At 45.4% G+C, this 27,464-nt stretch overlaps 3 protein-coding genes across 6 annotated transcripts in view; 2 read left to right on the top strand and 1 right to left on the bottom strand.

Annotated features, from left to right (window-relative positions):
• Positions 1–15,130, top strand: part of LOC125719879 (cytoplasmic FMR1-interacting protein 2-like) — an 18,743-nt gene extending 3,613 nt beyond the window's left edge. Inside the window, 13 exon segments of the mRNA XM_048994675.1 lie at positions 284–436; positions 1,436–1,555; positions 1,732–1,931; positions 2,563–2,650; positions 2,786–2,929; positions 4,744–4,834; positions 5,370–5,446; positions 5,448–5,504; positions 8,612–8,684; positions 9,415–9,509; positions 11,082–11,320; positions 12,189–12,336; positions 13,771–15,130. Of these exon segments, the coding sequence (XP_048850632.1) occupies positions 284–436; positions 1,436–1,555; positions 1,732–1,931; positions 2,563–2,650; positions 2,786–2,929; positions 4,744–4,834; positions 5,370–5,446; positions 5,448–5,504; positions 8,612–8,684; positions 9,415–9,509; positions 11,082–11,320; positions 12,189–12,336; positions 13,771–13,938 (1,653 nt within the window). The 3' untranslated portion in view covers positions 13,939–15,130.
• A 2,140-nt stretch (positions 15,131–17,270) lies between these two features.
• Positions 17,271–24,706, top strand: nipal4 (NIPA like domain containing 4). Of its 4 annotated transcripts, none has more exons than XM_048995058.1 (6): positions 17,271–17,374; positions 19,432–19,689; positions 20,832–20,888; positions 20,996–21,086; positions 21,831–21,991; positions 23,000–24,706. In XM_048995058.1, exons 2-6 carry the CDS (start codon positions 19,446–19,448, stop codon positions 23,608–23,610), a joined length of 1,164 nt encoding a protein of 387 aa, XP_048851015.1. In that variant the 5' UTR covers positions 17,271–17,374; positions 19,432–19,445; the 3' UTR covers positions 23,611–24,706. The 4 variants fall into 4 exon arrangements, with proteins under 4 accessions (XP_048851015.1, XP_048851012.1, XP_048851013.1 ...); XM_048995055.1 differs by lacking the exon at positions 17,271–17,374 and adding an exon at positions 17,468–17,745; XM_048995056.1 differs by lacking the exon at positions 17,271–17,374 and adding an exon at positions 18,937–19,165.
• A 585-nt stretch (positions 24,707–25,291) lies between these two features.
• Positions 25,292–26,759, bottom strand: LOC125720054 (insulin-like). The gene is made up of 3 exons (XM_048995059.1): positions 26,718–26,759; positions 25,937–26,132; positions 25,292–25,575 (listed from the first exon to the last, which is right to left on the bottom strand). Exons 2-3 carry the CDS (start codon positions 26,118–26,120, stop codon positions 25,448–25,450), a joined length of 312 nt encoding a protein of 103 aa, XP_048851016.1. The 5' UTR covers positions 26,121–26,132; positions 26,718–26,759; the 3' UTR covers positions 25,292–25,447.
• Positions 26,760–27,464: the final 705 nt, after the last annotated feature.

Below are 27,464 nucleotides of genomic sequence, written 5' to 3'. Positions count from 1 at the left end.
TCAGACTTAATCCTCTTCCAGTATGTATTATACAAACTGGTTCTAATACCGGAAAGTTTTACCCAACACCAGAGGTGAAGATTTCAGGTCCAGAGAGTACAAATCCAGACCAGGATTTGTTTCAACCAATCAGTTGAGTATAAAGAGTCACAGTCACAGAGTACTCAACAGGTTCGTTGAAACTAAATCCTGGACTGGATTTGTACTCCCTGGACCTGAAATCTCCACCTCTACCCAAAACTAACGTATCTAAGGGGTGAATCTCATGTCTGGAAGGTGAGAGATCGGTGAGCGTCTCCTTACCGGTCCCATCCTTTTCTCCGTCAGCGTCCTGCTGGACAAACGCTTCCGTGCTGAGTGTAAAAACGACGGCGTGATTATTCCGTACCCTCCCTCCAACCGCTACGAGACGCTGCTGAAGCAGAGACACGTCCAGGTGCGTCGCTGTACCTTCACACAAACACACTCTGATATAAGCCCAGTGCTGAAATGTTTGCGCTACACCCAGAGGTAGATGGTCTAAGTCCAGAAAGTAAAATCCGGACCAAGATTTTGCTTTTAACCAACCAACTGACTATAAAGAGTCACAGTCACAGAGTCTTCAACTGGTTGGTTGGAACAAATTTTTTTTCTGGATTTTTACCTTCTGGACCTGAACTATCTACCTCTGGGTACATTTCAGTACTGGGCTTATATCAGTATATCAGTGTTTCCAACAGAGTGAACAGCTATTTATTAAGTCAAGCCAATATTATTAGCTAATACAAGCTGATACGTCATTAATCCATTGCCCAATTAGTGCGGCTTGAGTTCTTTGAGGTCCTACATGCTGAATACTGCCCTTATATGGATAGGGACTGTGGCAGTGTGACTGTAAGCTTATCTCTAGCACTGGGTGCCCCTTAAAAATCTATTGGTCAATGACCCCAGTGGTATTAAGCAAGGCCCTTAACCCCCAGCTCCAGGGGGCGCTGCATGCTGGCTGACCCTGCGCTGTGACCTCCCAGCCTCAGGGGGCGCTGCATGCTGGCTGACCCTGCGCTGTGACCTCCCAACCTCAAGGGGCGCCGCATGCTGGCTGACCCTGCGCTGTGACCTCCCAGCCTCAGGGGGCGCCGCATGCTGGCTGACCCTGCGCTGTGACCTCCCAGCCTCAGGGGGCGCCGCATGCTGGCTGACCCTGCGCTGTGACCTCCCAGCCTCAGGGGGCGCCGCATGCTGGCTGACTCTGCGCTGCGACCCAAGCTTGCTCTCATTTCTATATGTGTCACAGTCTCTCATGGAGAGCTCTTGTGCCACATGGAGCAATAAAGCACAGCCGTAAATAAAATTCTGTCCGTCAGAGAAGGTAAAACGCGGTATGTTAAGGACTTTTTCAGAGTTAAAACTGCAGTCATTCGTATTGTTGGGAGTGATCCGGCGTGTCTCTCTGCAGCTCCTAGGACGCTCCATCGACCTGAACCGCCTCATCACGCAGAGGATCTCAGCTGCCATGTACAAATCCCTGGACCAAGCCATCAGTCGCTTCGAGAGCGAGGACCTCACGTCCATTGTGGTGCGGAGACCTTCCCAGCTGTGGTGTGATGGGGATCATGTGGTCAACACTCTACTTTAACGATGCTTCTGATAATCTGCAAAGTCTAGGAGATACGGCCTTCAGCCCCTACATTTTGCTGCCTTTAAGCCCCTCCCCCTCAGTTCCTAACTCCGCCCACTGATCATCTCCTACAGGAGCTGGAATGGTTGATAGAAGTGAACCGCCTGACTCACCGCCTGCTCTCCAAACACATGACCCTGGACAGCTTCGACGCCATGTTCCGCGAGGCCAACCACAATGTCTCCGCCCCCTACGGCCGTATCACCCTCCACGTCTTCTGGGAACTCAACTTCGACTTCCTGCCCAACTACTGCTACAACGGCTCCACCAACCGGTCAGTGTGTCTCCGTCTTTCTGGATCTTCCTGGCCCCCACACACCGGTGCCCACCTAGCATTTTTGACCCTTAAAAATTTACTACACAAAATCGGCGGTGCTGTTTATAAACAATCGGAGAATGTCACAAATATCATACACTGGATGATAGTAAGTAACTGGAGCAACAGCTGAATAAAGTTCTGCAATCTCTAAAAACTGGGGACCACTGTCTCCACAATTTTGCCCACTACTGTAGCATTTTAGCCAGTTCATAGTATTTTGACTTAATTTCATTTTCTTTTTTGTTAACTTGTGTCATTGTGGTATTATTTGCTCGTGTTCCTTTGCTATTTCTGTTATTTCCATAAAATATGACGTTCATTATTTCCAATTTTTACTAGCTTGTACTTTGTATAACTTTAATCTTTTCATTCTTTTATATTGAATTGCATTTTACTTGTTTATGTCCATCCATCCATCTTATTTATTTTTGGTCAGGTTTATTTTAATCTCTTTATAATTTCATTAACCGGTACGTTAGCTGTTTTTCTGCCATCAGTTTTATTTCATTCGCGTATGCGAAGCTCTTTGAGTTGCATTCTATGTATGAAATGCGCTGTATAAAGAAAGATTATTATTTTATTTCAGATTTGTAAGGACGGCGATTCCTTTTACCCAGGAGCCCCAGAGGGACAAGCCAGCCAATGTTCAACCTTATTACCTGTATGGGTCCAAGGTGCGAATGTCTGATGCACATCAAAACTTCCCAGAATGCCTCTGTCATTAATTGCAGCTTTGCCCATTCAGCATCATGTCATCTGAAACCTCGCAAGCGCGTTCCTCAGAACTGACAAGTGCCCTGCCTCTGCAGCCCCTGAACATCGCCTACTCCCACATCTACAGCTCGTACCGTAACTTCGTGGGCCCGCCCCACTTCAAGACCATCTGCCGTCTCCTTGGTTACCAGGGAATCGCCGTTGTGATGGAAGAGCTTCTCAAGATCGTCAAGAGCTTGGTATGAAGAAGCTGCGTGTTCGTCCGCGGTGTGCATTGCAGTCACGGGATACTCCTCCCTGCCCTGGTCACTCAGCCCTGGTGATCAGGGCTGTTTCATTCGAAATAGTCAACGTCTAGTGAATGTTACATTTTTTTAAGCGAACTATTGGAATTGCACTGAAATTGAAGCAGCGCTGAATGGTGGATGCGCGTGAACCTGATTACTTTGAGACAAAGTCAGACAAAGTTGGGCTGTTAATAAAGATGTTTTTGGAGGAGTGGGGAGAGCTTTGGGGGGGGGGGGTAGAGATGGTACAGATTGGAGGTGAGGGATGTGTGTGGGGAAGGGGTGACTAGGCCGTCTGGGAAATACGTTGTTGTTCCCGACGGAATCGAGTTTGTAACCTGCCGTCTGCAGTCGTCTCTGAGATGAAACCTTCTTCGCAGTAATCTGTTGGCTGACCTTTGGTCCACACCTGAATGGGTTTGCAGATGCAGACATTTTCAAATTATAAAAATACACAACACAAGCATAACCTGCCTGGGTGCATTTGACTTATACGACGGGGGGGATGCACTCTGCTTCTAATCCATTGTAATAGCCCTCACAAAGCAGAACTGTGTTATTCCTCTTTCTGCTACTTAACTCTTTGTTAAGCACAGCCTTTACAAACAGGCTTAAGTAAGCAGGCCAGGTCATTACCCCCCCCCAATCAGGTCTTGGGTGATGGGGGGTGTCCTATTTGCTATTCACCACAAATGAGGCCTTGTGCATTGTTTACCTTTCATGTGCTAAAAACCCACGCACTACAATCGGGCGACGCCCTCGTTTATCTTGACTTCCCTGAGCGCAGGGATAACGATCCCGGAACACGTTCGGGGTCTGAAATTCGCAGCAGGGAGGTAATCATTCCTGCGGCAGCCAGCTGGCTCACCGGAAGAGTCCGTGGCAGCGATCGGTCATCCCAGCCGATGGCCGTGCTCACGTTCCTGCGATTTAAAATAAATACCGAAAGCAACATCCAATTAATCACGAGTGAAAGTTCTCAGCGTAAGAAAAGCCAAGGTCATAAACTGCGCAACCTGTTTTTCTCAAACGGGCTCAGACTCGCTTTTATCACCTGCGGTGCTGTTAACAGAAAGGTAGTTTATGGCTTGGCCACGCTGTAAACTCGACGTGCTTTCGAAGGCGCCCTCCTGCAGGTAGATATCTGTGAAACATTGGCGTTATCCAGCCTCCAGCAAGTGATTCACACGAAAGCTTTGGCCTGACACTGTGTCGAATGTGGTGATTCTAGTTGCTATGACAGGTGCTATTTATTCAAAGACATTGCTTGGCTTATCTCATCTGCAGGTTGAGTCTGGGTCATTAACTCACATTTCTGCAGTGTAGAGTGATGGCTTGCCTTCTCTGTCTCCTTAATCTTTGCACGTAGACCTAAATATTAGGTGTCCACTGGATGTACGGGGAGAATCATCGGTCTGGATGAGGACCGTATAAAACGAATCTTGTTGACTTTTGTAGCGCCGCGTTTATCTGTGTTTCTCTAAAAGGTTTTCTGGTTGCGTTGTTTTTGATCGCAGCGATTTCGCAGGTGTTACAGGCGCCATTTTGGTGTTTGTGGTTGCCCTATTTTTTTTATTTTTTTTTGAACATTCAACCCTAAGACGGAAAACAGCATCTGTCCTGTTCTTCCTTATTTGGAAAGACCTCGCCAAACAGGTTGAATGTAAAATGACCTCGCGGCCTGAGAGTAGATGCCAGGAAGCGGAAGCTGACGGGCAGCATGTGTCGGGGATCCGGAGTCATTCCTTGTCCGTCCTGTTTTTCAGCTACAGGGCACCATTCTGCAGTATGTGAAGACGCTCACAGAGGTCATGCCAAAGATCTGCCGGCTTCCCCGGCACGAGTACGGCTCTCCAGGTGAGGTCACTGGCTGGTGCTTGAAGACGATTCCCTAATCATCTCCCGAGCTGTACAATATTGATCTGCGCCCTGGTTCTAGCAGAGAGGTCAAGCCGTGCCAGAAGATGTTTGTTTTCATCTAAGATTCTTGGGGGGGGGGGGGGGGCAGTGTATCACTAAGCTAAGCCTCTGTGCCTGTGATCAGAGGGTCACCAGTTTGAGCCCAGCCTCGGCATAAGAGTCACATGTCTGTGAGCCCTTGACCAATGCCCTTAACCCCCAGCTCCATGGGTACTGCTGCAGCTGGCTGCCCTTCCTGTCAAGCTTAGTGTCAACTACATATATGTCTGTGTCACGGAGAGCAAGATGGGGTAGGCAAAATACAATTTTCCCCACAGGGATCAATAAAGTGTTGCTGTAATTATAATTATTATCATTATCTGTGTATAAGTCGGTTGTGCCACTTTAAAGCAGCGCTAGAATGGAGTGACCCGTCCGTCGAGGGGGGGCAAATCGCTCCAGCCCGCCTTCACATGTCGCATCACTTTCGCAGGAATCCTGGAGTTCTTCCACCACCAGCTGAAGGACATCATCGAGTACGCCGAGCTGAAGACCGACGTCTTCCAGAGTCCTGCGGGAGGTCGGCAACGCCATACTTTTCTGCCTGCTGGTCGAGCAAGCGCTGGTGAGGCTGACCGCGCCGTTTCACACGCCACGTCACGCCACACCCCCCGTTCGATCGCAGGGCTCAGGCGAGAGGCACTCGCCGGCGGGTGCTATGTTTGGACGAGACGCTGCCATCTCTGGTGCCGCGCCGTCTCTGGTTTTGGCCGTTCCTCTACTTCTCACGTAATTCTCCTAGTAAATGAGGCACCGGCATTTGAACCATTGAACAACAGTGGAGTGTATTCCGCTCGGGTACTGCACATCCTACGTTGAGAGCCAGAAATTCTGCAGCTTGATGTATGAATCAGGGCACGCAGGTCACTTCTGCTGTCTGCAGTTGTCCTATAGCCTGTGTCTTGAGACCCTGTCTGTGATGACATTTGGTCAACTTAAGCCAGTTTAGTAACCACACCCAGAGACCTTTCATCCCAATACGCACAGCCTCTTTTTTACTATAAATAACCTTCCTGTGAAAATAACTGCTCTCTACAATGTTGAACACAATGAAATGCTCTTATTTTGGTTACATCTCCAAGTAGAAAATGCCTAGTGGTCACTGCAGTTGAGTAAATTATATTAAACAGTTAAAACACATCTCTGCTAAAATGTTGGACTCAAAAGATAGAGCTCGGAGCCACCTCAGTCAGGCCACAGTGTGCTCTCAGTGTGGTCTCAGTGAAGTCTCAGGACACAGTGAGGTCTAAGTGAAGTCAAGTAAAATCTCAGTCAAGTCTCAGTGAGGTCTCAGTATGGTCTCATGTGATCTCAGTGAGGTTTCGGTAGGGACACGGTGAAGTCTAAGAGGGATCTCAGGTGATCTCAGTGAGGTCTCAGTATGGTCTCAGGTGATCTCATTGAGGCCCCAGTCTGGTCTCGGTGAAGTTTCAGTGAAGTTCAGGTGAAGCTTTGCTTTCACTCAGGTAGGATTTCAGTTCTCTGTCATAATGGGACTGTTTTTATGGAATGAATCTCATTGTTATCTATAATACACAGGTAATCAGGGGCCTGGAGTGTCTGTTTGTGTTTCTGTGTTTGAATGTGTGTGTGTGTGTGTGCGCGTGTGTGTGTGTGTGTGTGTGTGTGTGTGTGCATGCAGGCGTGCGTCAGTGTTTTGATACGTGTGCCCAGGGTGGGTTGGCTGTAATCAGATCGTGCTTCTCCTTGAAACACTACCTCTCTCTCATTACATGCTGGCAAATACTGCAGGTGGTAAGAGATTAGCCATTTCCATGATAGCAAAAAAAAAAAAAAAAAAGCTAACAATTCAGTTATGAGCACCCTGGTTTCAGTTCCTGTTGTGTCACCTGTTCTGTTCATCATTTAAACTGCCATGGAATGTACGACTTAGTTTCACAGCTTTTTACCTGAGGGGAACAGGATGCTATTTATATATACCGACAAGTATCTGGACAATTTGTACCCAGAATCACACATAAACAGCAAACAAAAATAAAACACAAATTGGACAAAAGTAAGATTTGGCTTAACTACCATGGTTTCCATGGCAACGAGTGTTTCCTTTGTGTGGGCATTTGTTACGTTTTGTGTAGAAGCATTTATGCTTTTTTTTATGTGGTAATCTGTTTACCTTGGTATTTTTGTGGATATCCTCTACACGTTTTCTTTTGCCTGTTCCTTTGCATGGTGGTTCGTCATTCTTTGTTTCACCTCTGACAGAGACCTTCCCTTCATGTTCTGATGAACCTCCAGTGAATTTAGCCCAGAACTCAGCTTGTCGATTCATTCGTCATGTCCGCCTGCTGGTCGAATGAGGCACATCTGATAGCGATCGTTCGCTTTGACACGCGGGCGCGTTACACCGCTGCCATGTTTAATGGGGCATATTGGCAGATATCTTCGCATTTTGTGCATATTTTTAATGGGCTTGTAGCACTGATTACATAATGAAGCAGGATGTGCTTAGGGGTGGGGGCCACATGAGCCTGAAAGCTGATTGGCCCCCAAAATGCCTCCTCTCCTGTCATTCACCAATTCGAAACATACCATTGGCTAATGATAAGGATGGCCGTTGCTATGTCGCCTACCTTAAACAAAAATCCTAGAATCGCCGCTTAGATGTGCTTTCTGCCGAGTCTGTCATTCCCAGCTGTGCCTCTGTCTCCCATTCACGACCAACTTTCATTTGCCCTCCATGCAGTAATTCCTCCCTGCAAACTTCACAGATGACGGAATTTCCGTTTGCCATTTGAAACGAGAGTTTCTAGCCTCAGACTCGCTAATTAACCTTTAGCAGCCTTTATCTTAAATGCTACTATGGTTCGTCGCTATCTGTAATAAAAACAGCCTGGCAGTTTTTACACTTTCACCTGATGACTGGAAATAGTTATTGTTTTATAGGATAATTCATTCCTTTATTGTAATTTTCTGTGCTCAACGATCTCTGAGAATGGGCGGCAGCTGGGCTGGACTGTAGCAATCTGTGCTCTTTCAGTTATAGTAACATTTTGATGTTTAACAAATCTTAAAAGGTTACGCTAAAAGAGCATTTTTGCCGCCAAACTCATATGCAGTCATTGCTTCGCATTCTGATCACCTATTTGTGTGAGTTAGCTTAACAGGATTTGTAAAGCATGACTGAAAAACTAAAAAAAAAAAATGTAATATATAAATGAAAAATATAACCGAAATGAATATATTTGCAGGGGGAATAACTGAAAATACAGTCATGAGAAGTAGATGAGTGTTGTCTGTGTAATTTTGCTTTCTGTTGTTGATTTGGTGGTAGCTTTTCTGTGTCCCGTGTGTTTTGTGTCATCACATTTAGGTTTCTTCTGAATACAATAAGTCAAACGAGGTACAGATGGGTGCTCAGGACCAGCGATGCCGCTGTATGGACAGGCCTGTGTGGGCGGAGCTTAAACAGTGACTGGCAGCCATTTTAACGTGTGTGTGTGTGTGTCGGTTTTAAGTGCACAGACTGGCGTGATTTCATCGCACGTGCACCCGTGCATTAACGCTCGCATTCTCGTCCCTCGTGACGCATCAGTTTTTGGTCATTTCACAGCTGCGGCCTGAAGAGTGGGTTTTATTTTTTCTTCTTTATAATTTGTGTGTGAGCTGTCCTCAGTATATCAGGCTCATGTTGATCAAGTCTGTGTTTTAATCCAGTCCCAGGAAGAAGTCTGCGACCTGCTCCATGCTGCCCCTTTTCAAAACATCCTTCCTAGAGTTTACATCAAAGGTATTTATCCTTTATCTTACCTTACTTTGCCTTACTTTACCGCACCTTATCACATAAAACATGGAGCACCAGGAAAACAACAGCAACAGTTATTATCATTATTGTTATTGTTTTCGTTATTGTTGCTTGGGTGGTGCACAGGGGCCTGTTCTACGAAGTGGGGTTACTGGCCTTTCGTGGTAAGGTAGTCTGATTTAAGGTTGTCTGATTTAAGGTTGTCTGATTTAAGGTAGTCTGATTTAAGGTAGTCTGATTTAAGGTAGTCTGATTTAAGGTAGTCTGATTTAAGGTAGTCTGATTTAAGGTAGTCTGGGCAGAATGTAAGTGAATGAATTTGAAGCCAATTTAAATTGTGGTACCTTAAATCCGACAAGATACCCCGATAAGCAGGTAACCCCGCTTCGTATTACAGGCCACTGGTTAGTACTATCGCCTCACACCTGTGGGACCAGGGTTCAGATCTCTGCCATTGCTCCGTGTGTGTCATGTCACCGTTAATTGCAGTTGGCCAAATTGCCTGAGGTGAGTGTGCCCTGCGATGGGTCGCGCCCCATCCTGGGTTGTTCCCTGCCTCGTGCTTATAGGCTCCAGACTCCCTGCAACCTTAAATCGGACAAGCGGTTGCAGAGGAGGATAAATGGGTATCATCGTCGCTGCTGTTATCACATATGTAATGAAGTGTGTCTTGGAGATTTGTATGCTGTTCAGGGTTTACTGTTGTTTTGTGCAGAGGGGGAGCGTCTCGATGTGCGGATGAAGAGGCTGGAGGCGAAGTATGCTCCCCTGCATCTGGTTCCCCTGATAGAACGACTGGGAACGCCGCAGGTGGAGATCAGTCTCTTCTGACCTTCTCCTTTTTTGTGTGTCTCTGCGCCCCTCTCTCTGGTTCCCGCACGGGCTCCCGGTTTCACCACGGCCTTCCGGAGGTGTTATGGGCGCGGTGAGGGCGTGTTTGCCCGGAAAATGGACAGCGGAGTAGCGAGCGTGAGCCGTGGAGCTGGGGGCTGCTTCGCCAGATCCGGGCGCTTCTCTGGGGAAAGCCGGAGAACCTGTTTGTTGGGAAAGGCTGTGGGGATGAGGGGTATGCACATTTTCCCAGTGAAAAAAAAACAGGTTCGACTGGAAGTTGCATAGTAGCTGTGAGGGGGCCGGTAAGTTACTGAAAGGCCCGTGCAGCACGATTATGTTCTTCCGTAAGGTAACTGACGCTAAGCCCTGATTAGTAGTACTGTTTCCATTAACCTAGATTCTCTGCATTTTGCACAGATGCAGACCGGAGAACCATTAATGGAAACACTCAAGTTCTTGTAAAAATATAGCAGAAAGTTTTTATGTTCCTTTTCATATGACCTTTATGGCTTAAAAAGAAGTTATTTACAAAACTGCAATGGAAATTGAATTTGCGAATTGGTCGATACGTGGAACATGATCATTAGTTCTTCGAGAGCTATCGCTTGCCGAAAGCATGAGACATGGATGGTAACCCCATACCGGTTTTGATTGGTCATTTGGCATAAAGGGCATTTCCCCAGTGGACCAATGCGTATGTGGGCTGGTCAAATTTATCATGGGGTACCCCAGTGTCCAGTCCAGGGCCCATTTTTAACGTCAGGCCAGTCCGGATCTCACGGGATGATAAATGGCAAGTATGATTCACTTGACATCCGCTACAAGAAGCACATCTTGTTCACAATTTCACTTTATTGCCTATAATTTGAACAAAACTGAATCTATCGCTTTTTTATGTGTGGAATCTGATGCTTCCAGCTGCTGGATGAAGAGGTCTTGCTAAGGTTTTCCAACCCAGAGCCGCAGATGGACCTTTTGAGAAGTATTTTTTCCCAGCCTGACCTTTCTTCACAGAGTCCTTAAGCTTTCCCCGCCTAGAGTAGCTTGCCCTCTTTTTCTCACTGTCTGGGGGGGGGGGGTCCTGCTCTATTGCATAGAGCATAGCCAAAGATTCTGGACCCCCTGTCATCTTGTCTCCCTCCCACCCCACAGGAGAATTTGTCAAGCAAATGTGTAATATTTCCGAAAGTGTATATATAACTGGTCACCAACTGGAGGAGTGAAATTGAATTGAATCTGGATTGAGTGATCGATCCTCCACGTGTATCTTTTTTAAAAAAATTGGATGCTTGATGGAATTTGGCCCCCAGAGGACTCCGGGGAGGACCCCTGGTATACATTATAATTCTTCCTATTCGGGGCCCCTGTTAACTTCTGGGCCCCCTGAGTCTGCCAGCGTATACATGAATCTGTAACGATACTCATGTCCCTCATGTCCCCCCCACCTCTAGTATTGTGTTCACAGCTTTATAACTTTGGTGCCATGAAATAGCTGCTGTTCGCAGCCCTCAGCAATGACCCCCTTCCCCCCCCTGCGTCCGGCTACAGCAAATCTCCATCGCCCGTGAGGGAGACCTGCTGACCAAGGAGCGGCTGTGCTGTGGCCTCTCCATGTTCGAGGTGATCCTGACCCGCGTGCGCAGCTACCTCCAGGACGCCGTGTGGCGCGGCCCGCCCCCCACCAACGGCGTCATGCACGTGGACGAGTGCGTCGAGTTCCACCGGCTCTGGAGCGCCATGCAGTTCGTCTACTGCATCCCCGTGGGCACCCACGAGTTCACGGCGGAGTGAGTACCCCTCCGCTGCTACCCGGGGGGGGGGGGGGGGGAGAGAGATGAGATGTCTGTTTTATTATAAAATGCCTGGGAGATTTAAGGCTCATTTATATTTCTGCATCGAGGCTACGCCGTGACCTATAGAAATGGCCCATGCTGTTGCAAGCATTTATACTTCTGCGTTACATAGTTTGATACATAGTTTTGGATGCTGTATTTTTTTGTCTTCCCACCCTGCGATTTATACAATTGTATCACGCGATTGAAACAAACAAACAAAACAAAACAAACATTTAACAAAGTATCTGTTTATGAAGCCCTGTTTACATTTGTGTTGCTACAAACTTACCGCAGACAAATTTGGCCGCTACAAAGTTGCTCTTTATACATTTTCACCTTATAAAGCTGGTGCCTGTACTACTTTTTACTTTCATAGTCTCGTAAAGTACGAATGAACTGATTGGCGGTAAGTGAAATCGGCGCTGGCATCCTGAGTGTTTTTTTTGGACCAGTTGCTATGATGCCTGGGGGGAGGGGGGGGGCATATTAAATGTTAGGTTTAAATAGCACTTCGGATTCAATCAGCGACGTAAGTACACCTGGGAGGTATGCTTTCTTCATTTCCATTAAAAAAATTTATACGAGCAGACCAATCACGGTTCTTGCGGTCACTGCAACATGTAGCTACATTTCTGGGGAGGTGCGCGTCGGGCTATGGTGTGGGTCCACGGCGATGTCGTACTTACAGAAGCATAAATCGGCCCGTAACACTGAGATCGGGCGTTCAGTCTGCTGCGGACGACCAATCAGATCAAAAGATCACAGGATGTATATTTGTCGCCTGACGCCCTGCTGCGCTCTCTCCCGTCCATCCGAGCAGGCAGTGCTTCGGAGACGGCCTGAACTGGGCCGGCTGCTCCATCGTGGCGCTGCTCGGACAGCAGCGGCGCTTCGACCTCTTTGACTTCTGCTACCACCTGCTGAAGGTGCAGAGGCAGGACGGCAAGGACGAGATCATCAAGAACGTGGTGCGTTCGGTGTATATGCGCGTAGGCTCACTGCACGCTGTCAGCACACACTGTAACACACTGGACAAACGTTTGATCACACTTACCCATAGAAAGGTTTATTTGTACTCTTTTCTATATTTTAGAATAATTATACACATCAAAACTATAAAATAACATATATGGAATTGTGCAAAAAATAATAATAATTTGGTGATGGGGGAGGGGCAGCTCTGTGGGTTGGGACTCGGAAGGTTGCTGGTTCAAATCCCACTGTCAGTTGAGCGATCCCATCATGAAACCTTGAGTGAGGCCCTTAACCCCAATTGCTCCAGGGACTGACTGACCCTACTGTCTCCCCTACACCATTTCATGTCCTGAAAGAGGCCCCACATATAGGCTGAGCTCTCATTGGCCACTTTTTCATGACTCTCTGGTCAAACTCCTCCAAAACCACCTCTGCTGTGTTTCGGTCAGGTGGCCAGGTCATGCCTTCAGGTTAACGCAACACTATCGCTCTCCTTTGCAGGAGGCTTGGCGTGTCCACACTTTTGACTCGGATTCACCTCAGATTTCTTTTGTACATTAACTAACCACAGCGCGACATACAGGCAAGCAGTGACAACAAAGGCAGGGATTCACAATGAGTGTAAGAAGTGCAAGAACACAGGACAGTACAGAACAAGGGGGGCTGGACTTAGCACTGTGTATTCATAGTGCAGGAATGTGTAATCAGTGGTAACAACCAGTGTGGCAACTGTTTGTGTAGAGCACTGTCACTCAGGCACCGTCAGCCAGACATCCTCACGCTACAATGCAGGAATGAATCACGGTACTTTTCTAAACGGGAGTGGTGGTGAATCAGTGTTCAGGCGTCTGTGGAGACCTGTCCCTTCAGCCAGCGTACATGGGAGGTGTACATCTCTCGCCCGAAATGGAACAAAAGTTGAGTCACCAAGTCTTCTTTACGAAGAAGACAAAGCATAGATTTCTCTTGTTTTGGAACCATTCGCGAAGGATTGAAGAGCGAATTTCCACAACCCAGCCCGCAGGATATGTTTTTGAAACTATTTCTGTGGAGCTAATGAGCTTTGGAAATTCAATGAAAGTTCTTGGTTGGAGTACAGGAGGACTGAGTGATAGTTGGGACCCAATACTGGGACATGATGACGGTCTAGGTCACTGGGTACAGTGCCGTGCACTGACAGGGGTACCTGAGGGGTACTTTGAGCCTCAAAATCGGCCGGACAAACAGCTGCTGGTGCCTAGGCACGCTTTCTGCCGGTTGTGGTCTCACCTCAAAACCAGCTAAAAATGGACTTAGTGAGTTTTGGAAACTTTGCCCTTCAGTTGTACAATATAAAACACAAAAAGGGAGCTTCAATAAAATAAATATGGACAGCAGGGCAAATATACAATTGTGGTGGCACTAAAACGTCGTTCTCCCCCCTGCAGCCCTTAAAGAAGATGGCGGACCGCATCAGGAAGTACCAGATCCTGAACAACGAGATATTCGCCATACTGAATAAGTACATGAAGTCGGTGGAGACAGACAGCAGCACCGTGGAGCACATTCGATGCTTCCAGCCTCCCATACACCAATCCCTGGCCACCACCTGCTGAGATGGCTCTAGTGGAGGGATGATCTTCCTTCAGCAGCCTGATGGGATGGATTCCCGGCACTCCGTCCATCCCTGTCTGAGGTGGAACATCTCATGGACGTAGCTGCCATTGGCCATGGGACAAGTGACTGGAATGACCAAGTCGTCTGGTCCCCCCCCCCGGCGCTCCATAATGATCCGTAGCTCCAATGTTCAGTTTCACATCCTTCTCCCTGCCCGTCCTGGTTCTGAACATGTGCCATTCTTCGGACATTTAAAAATAAACAACCCCTAAAGCCGTACTTGGTTTCGATTGGCGCGTTACCATAAGGGGTGGTTCGTGGCCATTTTTAATGCTCTGCGCAGTAAGAAAGTAAAAAATACCTAGCTAGTCAATTTCCACGTAATTTTGGAAGCATTTCCCAAAGTCTGAATGCAGTGGGGATTGGAAGAGGCAGACAGGTAGGAGAGACAGTAGCCGGACTCTTTAAAATGGGAAATAAGCACAGGAACTGTGAAAGTATTGGTGAGTTCATTTGCCGTTTTGTAAAGCGCTTGTGGTTACTTCCATATTGTACGTTCACACGGTTCTAAGCTGCACATGCAGGGGTCACTGGATGCAGGTGCCTGGGGGGAAAATCAGAACCTCTGCTCTTCTCTTTAATGTCTTCAGTGTAAATTCACCTTGACGTGTGACGACGTGATGTGACTGTGCGACAAAGCTGATTGCTCTGGGTTCAGGCGAATTCCTAAGGGCTTCTGTTTCTAAGGGGTATATTTAATTTTCCGTATTATTTAATATATATGCTCTGAGTAATTCGCCCAGGCATCCTTATATGAAAGGCCTGCAAGACTCAGTATTTTACCCGACTAGCATTGTCTCATTCCTGCTGCAGTTTCTTTTTTTTCCTATATTTCAATAAACATCATATCCGAGAGTCTACATTGAAAGGTTAATTTTTACAATTCTGGCTTACACACAACTATCTATAGCTCAGCAGTGTTTAAAACAAAATATATTAATTTATGAAGTCAACTGAATTTTTAAAAAAATGTTTTTTGATAACCATTCTAAATGCATGCTGTTGTGGAAGTCTTGTCTGTAAATTGTGTATCCAGTCCGGTCCTTATTTATCGTTTTTAATGGTACTTATGTCTTTTAAAGTTGTTTTGGAGTGAATCGATGAATAAATAATACTTCATAGTACCATGAATGGTTGAAGGAATTATTTATAGGAATTAAGATGAGTTACTTTCTACGGCAAATCGCCAACCCGATGAAGTCGTGATGTTGTAGAAGTGACTTTGGTGTATGGAAAAGCTGAAACTGAAATTTTGCTTCCAAGAAAACTGTGTAGTTATCCTGAAAGTCTATGAACCAGATCTCACCAAAAATTGGATGTCATGGCCAGGGACGGATTATGGGTTGTGTGGCCCCTGGGCAAAATGTTCGCGAGGGCCCCCCCCCACCACCACCACAATTCAAGGGCCCTTGGCAGCCAAACGCCCTCCCTATAGGGTCAGGGGCCCTTGTAAGCAGAGGATCAAAGAATGTAGGCCCTCTAAAATAGACAAACGAAAATACATTGTTGATATGCGTTGCAAATTGTTTTGGGCTAGGGGCCCCATGGGCCCCCTGCACTCCAAGGGACCCTGGGCCGTAATCCGTCCCTGGTCATGGCAGCTTTTCCAATGACTCTTTCAGCCAAAATGTGCAGTGTCAGTATGAAACAATAGCCTTCAGTGTTATTGCGTAACTATATCAATATTTGCCCTCCCCATCCATTTAATTTTCCTTTCTGTTTCAGGCCTGCAGGGAGCCCGAACTCTAATTTGCCTGTAATTATCTTTCAAATCATGTGGCTACACCAATTTGATATATTTTACATAAAGATAGCGGAGGAAGCATCAAACCTAGCTTAGTTCTGCATACGTTCTGCGTTTTGCATTTTCTCAGGTGTAGAACAGTTCCTGAATGTGAAACGCCTTATTCTTAAGTTAAATATCTGGAAGAAATTGTTTAAAATTATTTGTTAATCATAATTAAGTTTCTGGTACACTTAATGCTTATACGCAGAAATTGGTTGACATTAAGGAGTAAATTTTAAGCTGTGTAAATATTTTGTTAGTTTACAAAAGAGAATCATCTTATGGCATTATTATAACATATCTGTACATCAACTGTAACTGTTAGACTAATAACATGAACAGGTTTAGTTCATTATAAAGTTTTCTTTTCATAGGTTGTTTAATTACACCGTTAACTATAACGGGACGGGAAAGATGAACGATAAAGCGCTGCGCAGCCGTAATCCCGCATTACAGGGACGCGTGACGTTTTTCTCTGAAACTGGTCGAGCTGAAAACCGGGATGTGACGAGACAAGAAAGGACAGGCTTGCAGTCACGACGCACCAGACCTCACCACGTTTGCCATTATCTGCCTGCACAAATACAGGTTTTCAAGTCTATACAAGCCGACACAGACTGAAGAGATCAGCTCGAACGCAGCTCTGGAAGAAATTAAGAGACCAAACTTTTTCTTTCACTCATTTCTCACTTTATGGGTGTGCATCTATGAATAATATGTTTTTTTTTTTTTTGCAAACTCCAGCCTGGCTCTTCCCTGTTTCTCATTAATGAAGGGCTTCTTCCTTGCTTTATGGGACTTCAGTCCTGCTTCTAGGAGCCTGATATGAACTGTCCTTGCAGTGCACTTCACACCTGCACTTAATGTTTCCCTGTCCTTTTGAAGGGCACTTAATGCCATCCTCCCGTTTAGGTGGCACTGCCGGATACTTCGACGGTCATCTCTGGCATTAGAGAGTCGCTTCCGCCCTCTACCTGGCTGGTTTCTGCTCGTTCCCAGTGTCTCCTGTTTCACTTTCTTCTTGTGTCCTGCTGTCTTAGGAACCTTGAGCCCGGAAGCAGCCTGTTACTCAGCGTAGCCTTCTGCCAGCAGAATCAGGATCAAACCAGAATTTTAAAATGCAGATTAAAATATATATATGGAGTGATTTCTTCTTTTTTCAAGAGCTGTACATGGTTTTTAAAGAGATTCCTTTGTGTGTTTGCAACAATTAATTACTTTTTATAAATTTCATATAACGTACACAGAAGTAGCGGTGGTTCGCGTGCTTTTGTTCTCTAGGGCAGGGAAATCTGCAAACTGACTGGCCCAACTGGGCAATCCTGTCCTAGAACTTCCCAGTCTCCGGTCTGCGGACCGCTACTGGATTGTGGCCAGTATTTCACCGAGCCGCGGAAGGCTGGGGGGGGGTTAATTTCTACAATCCAATGGAAAGTTTATATTTTCATTTAAAAAAACAAACCCTGATTTCCTCGCTTTGTGTTTGCGCCTGAAAAAAGAAAAAGGCCAAAGCTAAGAAGTCGCAGTAGAATCGACCTACAGATCCCAGTCCGGGTCCGCGGACAAGTGGGAACCTCCGAGGTGCGAGGGTGAGTGTATGAGGTCACCGCGGGCAGCCAATCATGGGCGCGGCGGGGCGGGGAGGGGCGTGGCACCCCGTCAGGTGCGCTTCACCTGAGCAGCGCCGGACTCTTATTTATCTCCTCCTGCTTCAGTGTTCTTGGGTATGGGGGAAACTGGAGGCGCGGCTGGGATTACCTGCAAGACCCAGGAGAACAACGCTCTGTTCTTTACCCGGAACGCCAGTATATCCAGGGGGATATTTTGCTAAAGCAGATCATCGGTCGATATTTTGCAGCTTTTCTCTCTTGTATTTTTTTTGCATGCTAGATAACTTTCGTATCTGTATAAAACACGATGTTTCAGGGCGTTTATCTGTCCGACGATTCTTGCAGTAACGGTGAGTTGTTTGATCCGTTCTTATTTGTTTTTATGTTTTAAATCTTAATGGCCAGCGTTTTGGGCTGTAATTTAAAGTTATAAGGACTGCGAGAACTCAAATTTAATGTACAAGAGGAGCTAATAGTGGGAGATCTAAAAAAGATATATTGGCTTCAAAGTCACCCTTTAGCGAAAATCTTAACGATCGATTGTGAATTTTTATTTCGCTTTAAATTGTGGTGGTCAGGGTTTCGGACGGATTTAAATGAAAATTTGGGTTTCGTGAGTAGTGGCGAAGAATGAATTAGCCTGAGGCATCGTACTCCGGACTAGGTCAACAAGACAGCATTTGCCATAATGTTTAAAAACCCAAGGCCACTTGACCGGTCATGCCCTGCGCTTTCCTCTCATTATATTTACCAGCCTCTACACTCTGTTTCTCATCCAAAACTAGTTTTTCGCGTGCTGATCTACTGAGGCGGGTAGTTCTCCCTCAGGAAATACGAGCCCTTTGGTCAGAGCAGCACATTATATTGACAGGGTAAATACTGCAGCCCAGTTCCGCTACGAGACAGTAGACATGTAGGCAGGGTTGCCAGTTTCGGGCAGCTGGGTGGTGCGAGATTTTTCGAGAGAAATCTGTGCACACGCATTTACACGGATGTAACAGTTTTTTTTGCTTTGCAAATAGTTTGAAGGGTTTTGCAAACTACCCCAACACTTTCGATGTGGCTAGTTTTAGGGTTGTAATGGAATAATATAGATTTGCAGTAATATTCCTTGTATGAGTCTGAAAGCGTGAGTTCATGGCAGATGCGTGAGACCTGGCAACACCGTGTATGGAGAATTGAAAGGTATCGGTGTTTACAGTATATATATGTATAATTTCAGGTAGCTCACCTATAAGTAAAAGTCACTGGCAGTGTCAGAGGCAGTAACAACACCCTCTGTGCAGGTGGAGATATTAAAATTTAGAGAATTATATCTAAATATTTACTATTTCTTAAGGTACAAAGTACAGTTTACCACACTGAATTCAATAACATGAATTAAAAACTGGCTAGTTTTGAGTTTCTATGAAAAACATTTGTCTAATCTTATTATATTGATATGCAATTTTTATCTAGACCCCCCCCCCCCCCATTTTTATATTGCATCATATTAAATATATATGGGTTAAAATAATTTGTTTGTTTAATGAATGCGATACCAGGTGTGTCAACAAAACTTTGGCCCCAAACCACTGCTTCACTTTTCTGTCAGCTGTGCTTCCTGATTTAGGCGCAGGGGGATTTTCGCTCTTCTTGTACAGCAGATATACAAACTGAAACGGCACCTCTTTCTCAAGTGGTTCCAGACTGGATCTGCACTCGAGGTTGTAGCGAGTGATGAGCAGATGCCTCAGAGATGCTGTAGCCTAGCTTCTGCTCGTATTTGGTGTAAGAGGCACTGCGTAGTTTTTAACACTTCACTGTTGCTGTTGACTGGGTGTTGTCCAATAAGATAATTTGCAGCTTAAGTCAGTAGTATCTGCCGTGGTTATAATGATTTGACAGTATATCGCATGTTTTTGTGCAATTTAACGGGAAATTTTCCCAGGAGTCAATTATTTAATAGACGATGCTGTATGGTGTTGTTTTGCCGAAGGTGTAGCTGTCAAAATAAAGGCTGAAATTTTGATGTTTTGTCTTCACTGTTCTTCCAGACACGTTTCTGCGGATGCTGTGCTCGTCCCGCTCTGTTGTCTGTAGTGTCGGCAAGGAGATGCTCCCTAATGACACACTTGGTGACAGGAACAATGTCACTGATATGGAAGCTCATTCTGCGGTGGATAAATGGAACAACTACGAATTCTGGATTGGCTTGTCCCTGGCTGTGCTGTCGGCCTTCCTCATTGGAGGAAGTGTCATTCTGAAGAAGAAAGCCCTCCTCCGATTAGTAGGAAAAGGGGAACCTAGAGCAGGTGTGTGTGTGCAATTGTCCCCACAATGTGATGAATACCTGTTTTTTTTTTTGTTTTTTTTTTTTTTCCCTTATGTTGACCAGTGAACCTATTTTATAAAAGTCTGTGACTGTAATGAAAAATACAAAAACTCTTGTATTTTGTTTGGTTACTTATGGTTATGGTTAGGGCAGGGCGGAGGTTAAGGTTGTCATAGTTAGCGTTAGCATTTTTCCCATAGAAATGAATCAGTGATCCCCATAAAGATACGATTCTCTCACACACACAGTCGTGTAGAGAGAGAGAGAGAGAGAGAGAGAGATTATCTAGGGCAGGGCTCATAGATGTACAGTACTGTGCAAAAGTCTTAGGCAGTAAGATAATTAAAGTAACATGTCTGGCTAGTGAGTGTAATTTCTCAACAAAAAAAATACAGTTTAAGATTAAAATATATGAAAGGTAAGAGTAAAATAATGAAAAATAAACAAGGATTTCTTCCATTATTCAAAAAGTTACTGATATCTTGCTGGATGGATAGATGCTGCTTCCGTTCTTAACACCCCCCCCCCCCCCCCCTCAGGGGCACCTCAGCCATTCTATGTATTTGTTACATTTCACCACCATCTCAATTAATTGAATTTGTTTAAGAAAAATCAATACCTCATATGAACTATGCCAGTGGCTGAGTAAAAACCTGTAGATGTATTACATCATTGCTGCAAATACTGGGGTGAATTTAGGTTTTTAAATTTAAAATCTAACAATATCGTAGCTTTACACCAACATGAAGATCATTTAATCATTTTTTGACTGCCTAAGACTTCTCCTCAGTACTGTACGTGAGGTCTTTTCCAGGCAGTGGCACACATTCATTTGTGATTCAGCCAGCGAGGTCATGATATCTAAATGAACATTTTCCCATATTGTAACTGTTCCTGATATTTCATGCAAAGTTCCACTTGACGGCACATCCGTAACACTGGATTCGCCCAGCTATAAAGATAATAGTGCTTTATTTTATCATCCAGTGCCAGGACTAACCTGTAAAATGATGCTTATCCAGTGAAATATACCTTTTCTAAAGAAAATGGCCACAGACTGTGTTTATTCAGGAGGCGTCTAGGTTGAGGTGATTACGGTTCTAACCGTGTTGCTCTGTCCAGGCGATGGCGGTCATGGGTATTTGAAGGATTGGCTGTGGTGGGGGGGCCTCCTTACCAGTAAGTTTCGCCAGTCGCACCATTCCAAACACTAACGGAAAATACGGTCGGCGTATTTTGAGTTCTTGCTCATGGTCGTTATATAATTCGTTGTTGCACTTTCCCAGTGGGTGCAGGAGAGGCTGTGAATTTCGCGGCCTACATGTTCGCCCCAGCTACTGTGGTGACGCCGCTTGGGGCACTAAGTGTGCTAATCAGGTAACCCCACCCGGCTCTCTGCTCATATACACCGCGGGCACCACCTTGGCCAAACTGACAAGCCGTATTTATCACGCCTATAACGCTTCACGTATCCGTCAAGTACCGTTCGGTACGGCATTTTTGGTTCGGTTACACAAAGTCAAAATATCGCAGGTCGACCTGCCGTAAAGCAAGGATAGGCTGTGGGGGTGTTGACCGCTGCAGATATGTCGCCGTACTCGCTACTAGAGAACAGACGGTATAGTTCATTATGGTTGTTTTATTTTAGATTTTTATTTATTTTACGTAATTGTTTTTACGAAGCGCAAATAAACATCTCGTAAGGTTTGTTATTCAGACACGCTGGCAGTCATGTTGCCTTTATATTGCAACTGTTCCCAGTTTGTGTTTGAAGTTTTAATAAGAAGTCATTTAAAAGCAAGTTCTATTTTATCTGCTGTACTGAAATTGCACTGAACCTTTAGTAACGAACTGAGGTTTCGCGTACCGTTAAACCCCTACTATTTACCTATATGGGCACACAATATACTACCAAATGCCTCTGAAGAACAGGGGCCAACATTTCGGGAATTGGTTCTCTTGTAGTCAAGAGTGGGCCCTTCTGATGTTGAGTGGTTTGGGAAGCTTTCAAACGACTGTGCGCGCAGTGCAGTGCGAGACTGTGCGCGCAGTGCAGTGCGAGACTGTGCGCGCAGTGCAGTGCGGCCCATTGTTGATATCGGCTGTGGCTGCCTTTAACAGTGCACTGCTGTCCTCCCACCTGCTGGGGGAGTCATTGAACCTCCTTGGAAAACTGGGCTGCATCCTCAGTCTGCTGGGAAGCACCATAATGGTGATTCATGCTCCAGAAGAAGAAGAAGTCACTACTCTGCAGCAGATGGCTCAGAAGCTGCTTGATCCTGGTAGATAAAATATTCTGTGGATATATGGGTGTCTGTCTGCGTCTGTCTGTGTCTGTCTGTCTGTGTCTGTCTGTATGTCCAAATGCACTATATGGACAAAAGTATTGGGACACCTGGCCATTACACCTACAGGAATTTTTATGACGTCCCATTATAAACCCACAGGCATCAATATGGAGTTGGCCCCCCCTTTGCAGCTGTAACTGCTGCCGCTCTTCTGGGAAGGCTTTCCGCAGGATTTTGGAGTGTGTCTGTGGGGATTTCTGCCCATTCATCCAGATGAATGATGCCTATGGACTTATAATGGGACATCATAAAAGTTCCTGTGGGTGTGATGGCCAGCTGTCCCAATACTTTTGTCCATACAGTGTATGTACATGTTGACCTGTGTTTTCCATCAAAAGATGGCCTGGCAGTTTTGAGTATGACAAAGTATTGTGAATAAGACTAGTCAGTCATTGGTTCAAAGATAAGATTTGAGAGTTATCCATCTAGTGATTTTTTTCTTGACTTATTTGAAACGGTTGAGTTAGACCACGTACTAGGACTTCTTTGAGTTTGTGAACTGGGAGCTGGATGTAGATCCAGGAGAAGGCACTTCAGATAATCAGCTGCAGGACATTCCCTTCAGCTACTGCTGTACACCCTCGAACATCTCAGCATACTTAGGCCATCTTTGGTGAATTTATGTAGCTGAAAAAAGGTCCATACCTGCACTGTAAAATGAAAACAACGTAACATGGAATTGGTTAAAAGCTATAAAAGAATTACATGTAAGATTATTACTAAGCACAATGTTTGTTTAATAAATTATAAAAATACTGAGAAATATTAGACTTCTCTGCTTGTCCAAATATCAGATATTTGATATCGTATCATATGCAGCGTTTCGAATAATATTTTATTTAAGCGTATTTCCCATAACAGGAGTTTGCTTAATGTATGTTGACCTTTCGCAGGGTCTTCCTCTAAGAACCTCTCTAATCTGTCGTTGCTGTGTCTCCACAGGTTTCCTGGTCTACGCCAGCATCTTACTGGTGGCCTGTCTGATTCTGATCTTCTACTTTTCCCCACGCATTGGTCAGACCAACATCTTGGTGTACATTAGTATCTGCTCCTTGCTTGGTGCCTTCACGGTCTCCTCCGTCAAAGGCTTGGGCCTTGCCATCCGTACCTTCTTCTCCGACCCTACGGTCCTGCGTCAGCCGCTCACTTGGATTCTCCTGTGTTCTCTGGTGGTCTCCATCATCACGCAGGTCAACTTCCTGAACAAGTCCCTGGACATTTTCAACACGCTGCTGGTCTACCCCATCTACTATGTGTTCTTCACCACCGTGGTGCTGACCACCTCCGTCATCCTCTTTAAGGAATGGGGTGCCATGTCTGGCGTCGATGTGGTGGGCACCATCTGCGGATTCCTCGTCATAGTGTTAGGGGTGGGCATGTTGCATATCCTGCGGGATGTTAACGTCACGCTGAGTAGCCTGAGGGACAGCATCCGTGTGCAGCGGGGTGAGAGGCAGAAGGACAGAGTGGAGGACAAACGTGTCCTTATAGAGAACATAGACTTTTTGTCTCCTGTAAAGGACGATGCACCGCGGGTCTTTATCATCAGCTGAGCAGCATTCGGTGAACCACGAAGTTATTTTAATGTAAATATGTGAGCTTTGCTCTTTGCTCTAGCTCAGCATCCTACTACTGCTGATGGCTTTTGCCAGTGAAGCATAACGTTATTTGTAGCGCCGCTTCATCGTGATACACGCAACCCCCGCAGCCAAAGGTATTTCCATTATTCTGGTGTCTAGTGAATGTATTTAGGTCATTTGTTTGACTGTCGTTTATAGACATGCTAGGGGTTTTCCTACCAAATCTGGCAAACTAATCGCATCTTCTCAGACTGAGAGATCTGATTAGTTCGCACTGGTTTTTGCGCTAACGTGACGTTCGCTGTGGAAATTTAACACTTTAATTTGTACAGATTTTCGTAAGGAAACTTTTATTTGAGAATACCACAGGTGTGTCTTCTTCGGATAAATCTAATTGTTGGTGATTGTAATTTTCATCGTATGCTTATGTATGTTATGTACTGTCAAAGAACACTAGATTTATATGTTTTCTTCCTGACTTTTAAGATGTAGCACTGTATATTTTATGGAGGACAAAATGTTTTTAAGTAATGGATTTATACATAGCAAATCTATTTTTATTCTTTCAGGTTTCATCTACGTGAAATGCACAATTTTATCGCTAATTGCATTGAATTGAATTCTGAAATTATATATTTTTTTTTATCTTAGATAATGGCATTTCTTTCCAAATGATTTGTAGGGTTTCCCCAATTTGCAGACAATCACAAAAACATTTCAGTTTTGAAGGTGTCTTAAAGGCATAATTCTTGTCATTTGGGAGCATATATGTAAAATCTGTTTAACAACCTGCAAAGTTAAATGAGATGAGGGCTCAAACTGTGGATATTTATTTTTGTAACAATGTATCTAAATGAGAGCCCAGTGGATCTTTTGAATACTTTGTATGCATTTTTATTAATCTTATGGAAACAATGTATCTTGTCTCCCCTTTGAATTGTGCAAAATTTAGCAAATTTAGATATTATGTTTGTGTAACACATTTCCGGAATATTCCTGCTCCATTGTGGTCTGGGATTTATTGGCACGGTCATTATTTTATTTGCCTATAAAACCAATTTCATTTTGATGATAGTGATTTATTTATTCCACCTGCAAGTAATCAGACAGTTGCAATTGCTGCAATTTTAGACAAGTGGAAACTGGTGCCCCCTTGTGGGCACAGGTTGTCATGCGCATGTTCTCCATCCATCTATTTCCTGAAACCACTTACTCTCTTCATGGTCAGGTTGTTCCAGGGCCTATCCCAGAGGCTCCGGGCACAAGGCAGGTAACAACCCATCTCGTACACCATTCACTCACCCACGGGCAATTTGATAAATCCAATTAGCCTCAGCATGTCTTTGGACTGTAGGGGGGAAACCGGAGTACCCGGAGGATACCCCACGACGAAATGGGGAGAACATGCAAACTCCGCACACATGTGACCCAGGCAGAGATTCGAACCTGGGTCCCAGAGGTGGGAGGCAACAGTGCTAACGACATTGTGTTTTTATCCATTGAAATATATACACAGGATGCATCTCTGCTTCTCTGTTCCATTCACAAGCCACCTTTCTTTGTGAACTGTGTCGTGATAGTTTGCTATAGCCTGTAATACATACAAGATCCTTGTACACGTGAGTGCCGAGAAGTGAAGAGAGGCGAATCGATCTTAATGTTTTGATTAATCTTTATTTTTTTTTAGCAAAAATAAACACCGGGGATCGCCTGTAATTTTCATTTTCACGGCATGATTACTAGTGAATTCTTGCAGAGGTGTGTGTCGTCGTTAACGTCGGTGGCTGTGGAGGCGTGGGAGTCCCCGGACTCAGTTACAGTATTTCTCCAGGTCAAAGATATTGCACGGCTTTTTACAGCACTGCTCCACGATCCCCCTCTTCACCTTCATCTCCGCCTGCTCTTTGTAGCGGTATTCATCAGCTTCATTCTCTGGGCCTGATTTTGGAGATAGGAAGCCTGCAGAGATCAAGATTAGCCTAGAATATCACTCACCAGGTGCCAAGAATTGATTATAATTGTGCCTTTTAATAAGAAGTGCTCAAGGCGGGCTGGACATTCGGGACCAATTTAAATTTAACGCTTTTCTTGCTGAAGCGTTGCTTTATAAATGGGCATTTACTTCTATGGACGATATATGACGAGCAATTTTAATGCATTTTAAGTACTGAATATTTGCTGAATGTATGTCTGGTTTACTCATTAAACCCTGAACTTAATTGAAAGTTATCAGTGTTGAGAGAAGAACGACAAAAACAGGCCGATGTGGCTAAACGTGTCAAAGTCAGTATCACCTTACCAAGTAGGGAGTCCACATCTCTTTTAGTGTCGGGGCTGAAGAAGAAGCCGCGTTCCCCACACACCAGGAAGAGCGCCTCCACCAGGTGGGAGCCGCACAGGTGCTGGTTGGAGGCGGCGTCGGCCCCCGGGGAGGACAACGCCAGGAGCAGGAGCAGAGGAAACGCCTGAAGCCATGCCGCCATGACGCTGGGGAGCTGAGAGGTGAGACGCACGGTTACACATCCCTGCGCGGTTACACATCCCTGCGCGGTTACACATCCCTGCTCGGTTACACATCCCTGCTCGTTTATCGCACCAAACGAGCTCCTCCCTGCCCTGAGGAAACATCCAGAGTTTGAGCTCAGGGACCAGATCAGACAGTACAGAGGCCCTTGGCCGCCTGGATTCGGACGTTTATCAAATGGATCAGGAGAGTGACACACACTTAAAATTGGCCCATTAGTGCCTCTGTTTTGGGAACAAGCAAAAATCGTGTTTTAAGGATGATGTCTTGCGTTATGTTACCATTAAAGCATTTTTCTCTATTAACTGCAAACATTCTGCTTTCCTGTCGGATTCCTCACCTGTACATTTAGATCAGGGGGATTTAGGAGACAGAAACTCAATGTGGAAATATGTGTTTCGCAGGCAATTTAGAGTCAGAGGGAACAACACAAATGATGGTGGGAAGCAAAGTACAGGACTATTTTTACAGACTTTTGCACAGCTCTTTGCTTCTTCATCTTCTTCATCTTAAAGAAAGTCAGATATAACAAGCGTGGGGAGATCTTTCTCCTTACCTGGACCTGAGTGCTGCCGGTGGTGTTGCTGCAGGAAATTGATGGAGGTGTAGGTGGTTGAGGCAGAACCCCTCGGATTTTCTCTATTTATACATCCCGCGGGTCTCCCGTGTTTGTCTCCATAAGGGGGGGGGGGGGGGGAACAAAGTAAATAAACCCGAAGTGGAAATTTGCGATCTTTGTAAATGGTTTCCTTCGCGAAATGCTTCGTTAGCCATGTTTGTCTTGCTAAATGGCATTTCTGGCGCGCGGCACTTAGCTGCCCGCTACGTATAAGGCGGACGGTGCCCGCAACTGCGCCACCTGTCTCCCAATTAGCCCCAAGTAACGGAGCAAATATTTAGTTTTTAGCTTGAATACGGTGCTCGGGCAAGCAGATGGCTAATAAGGAGCGTTTAGATTAATGTGTCCTGATCACCTCCGGTGGTTGGAGGTAAAAGGGCGTAATACAAAACTGTTCCTTCTTGGGACACTTTGATGCGAGGGATCGTCACTGTCAGTGTCGCTAATCAGTGACTGATCGCATTAGGATCTGTCTGGCTTTGTTAATTAGGCATATTGGCGTCTGACACCAACCACTGCAAAATGCGACCCAAACTTCGTGGAGTGTAAAAGCAGCAACGCAGTAAACGAACATTTAACTTCTAACGAAATGGAAAAGGAGGCGTCATAGTATATCCGGGAAAAAAAAGCATATTTTAACAATTGAAAATCCTGTCGAACTCAAGTGTGGTAAGAACTGCAACG

This window comes from Brienomyrus brachyistius, chromosome 24, assembly GCF_023856365.1.
Source record: "Brienomyrus brachyistius isolate T26 chromosome 24, BBRACH_0.4, whole genome shotgun sequence".
NCBI lineage: Eukaryota > Metazoa > Chordata > Actinopteri > Osteoglossiformes > Mormyridae > Brienomyrus > Brienomyrus brachyistius.
Note: the sequence above shows the minus strand (reverse complement) of the source record. Positions and strands in the feature narration are given on the sequence as shown.

Excerpts from the sequence above, each read along its gene's own strand:
- LOC125720054 (XM_048995059.1), bottom strand. The coding sequence starts at position 26,120 with ATGGCGGCATGGCTTCAGGCGTTTCCTCTGCTCCTGCTCCTGGCGTTG. Across the intron at positions 25,576-25,936 it reads AGATGTGGACTCCCTACTTG|GCCCAGAGAATGAAGCTGAT; the intron begins GTAAGGTGATAC and ends CTCCAAAATCAG.
- nipal4 (XM_048995055.1), top strand. The coding sequence starts at position 17,703 with ATGTTTCAGGGCGTTTATCTGTCCGACGATTCTTGCAGTAACG. Across the intron at positions 20,889-20,995 it reads GTGGGGGGGCCTCCTTACCA|TGGGTGCAGGAGAGGCTGTG; the intron begins GTAAGTTTCGCC and ends GCACTTTCCCAG. Across the intron at positions 21,087-21,830 it reads GCACTAAGTGTGCTAATCAG|TGCACTGCTGTCCTCCCACC; the intron begins GTAACCCCACCC and ends TGCCTTTAACAG.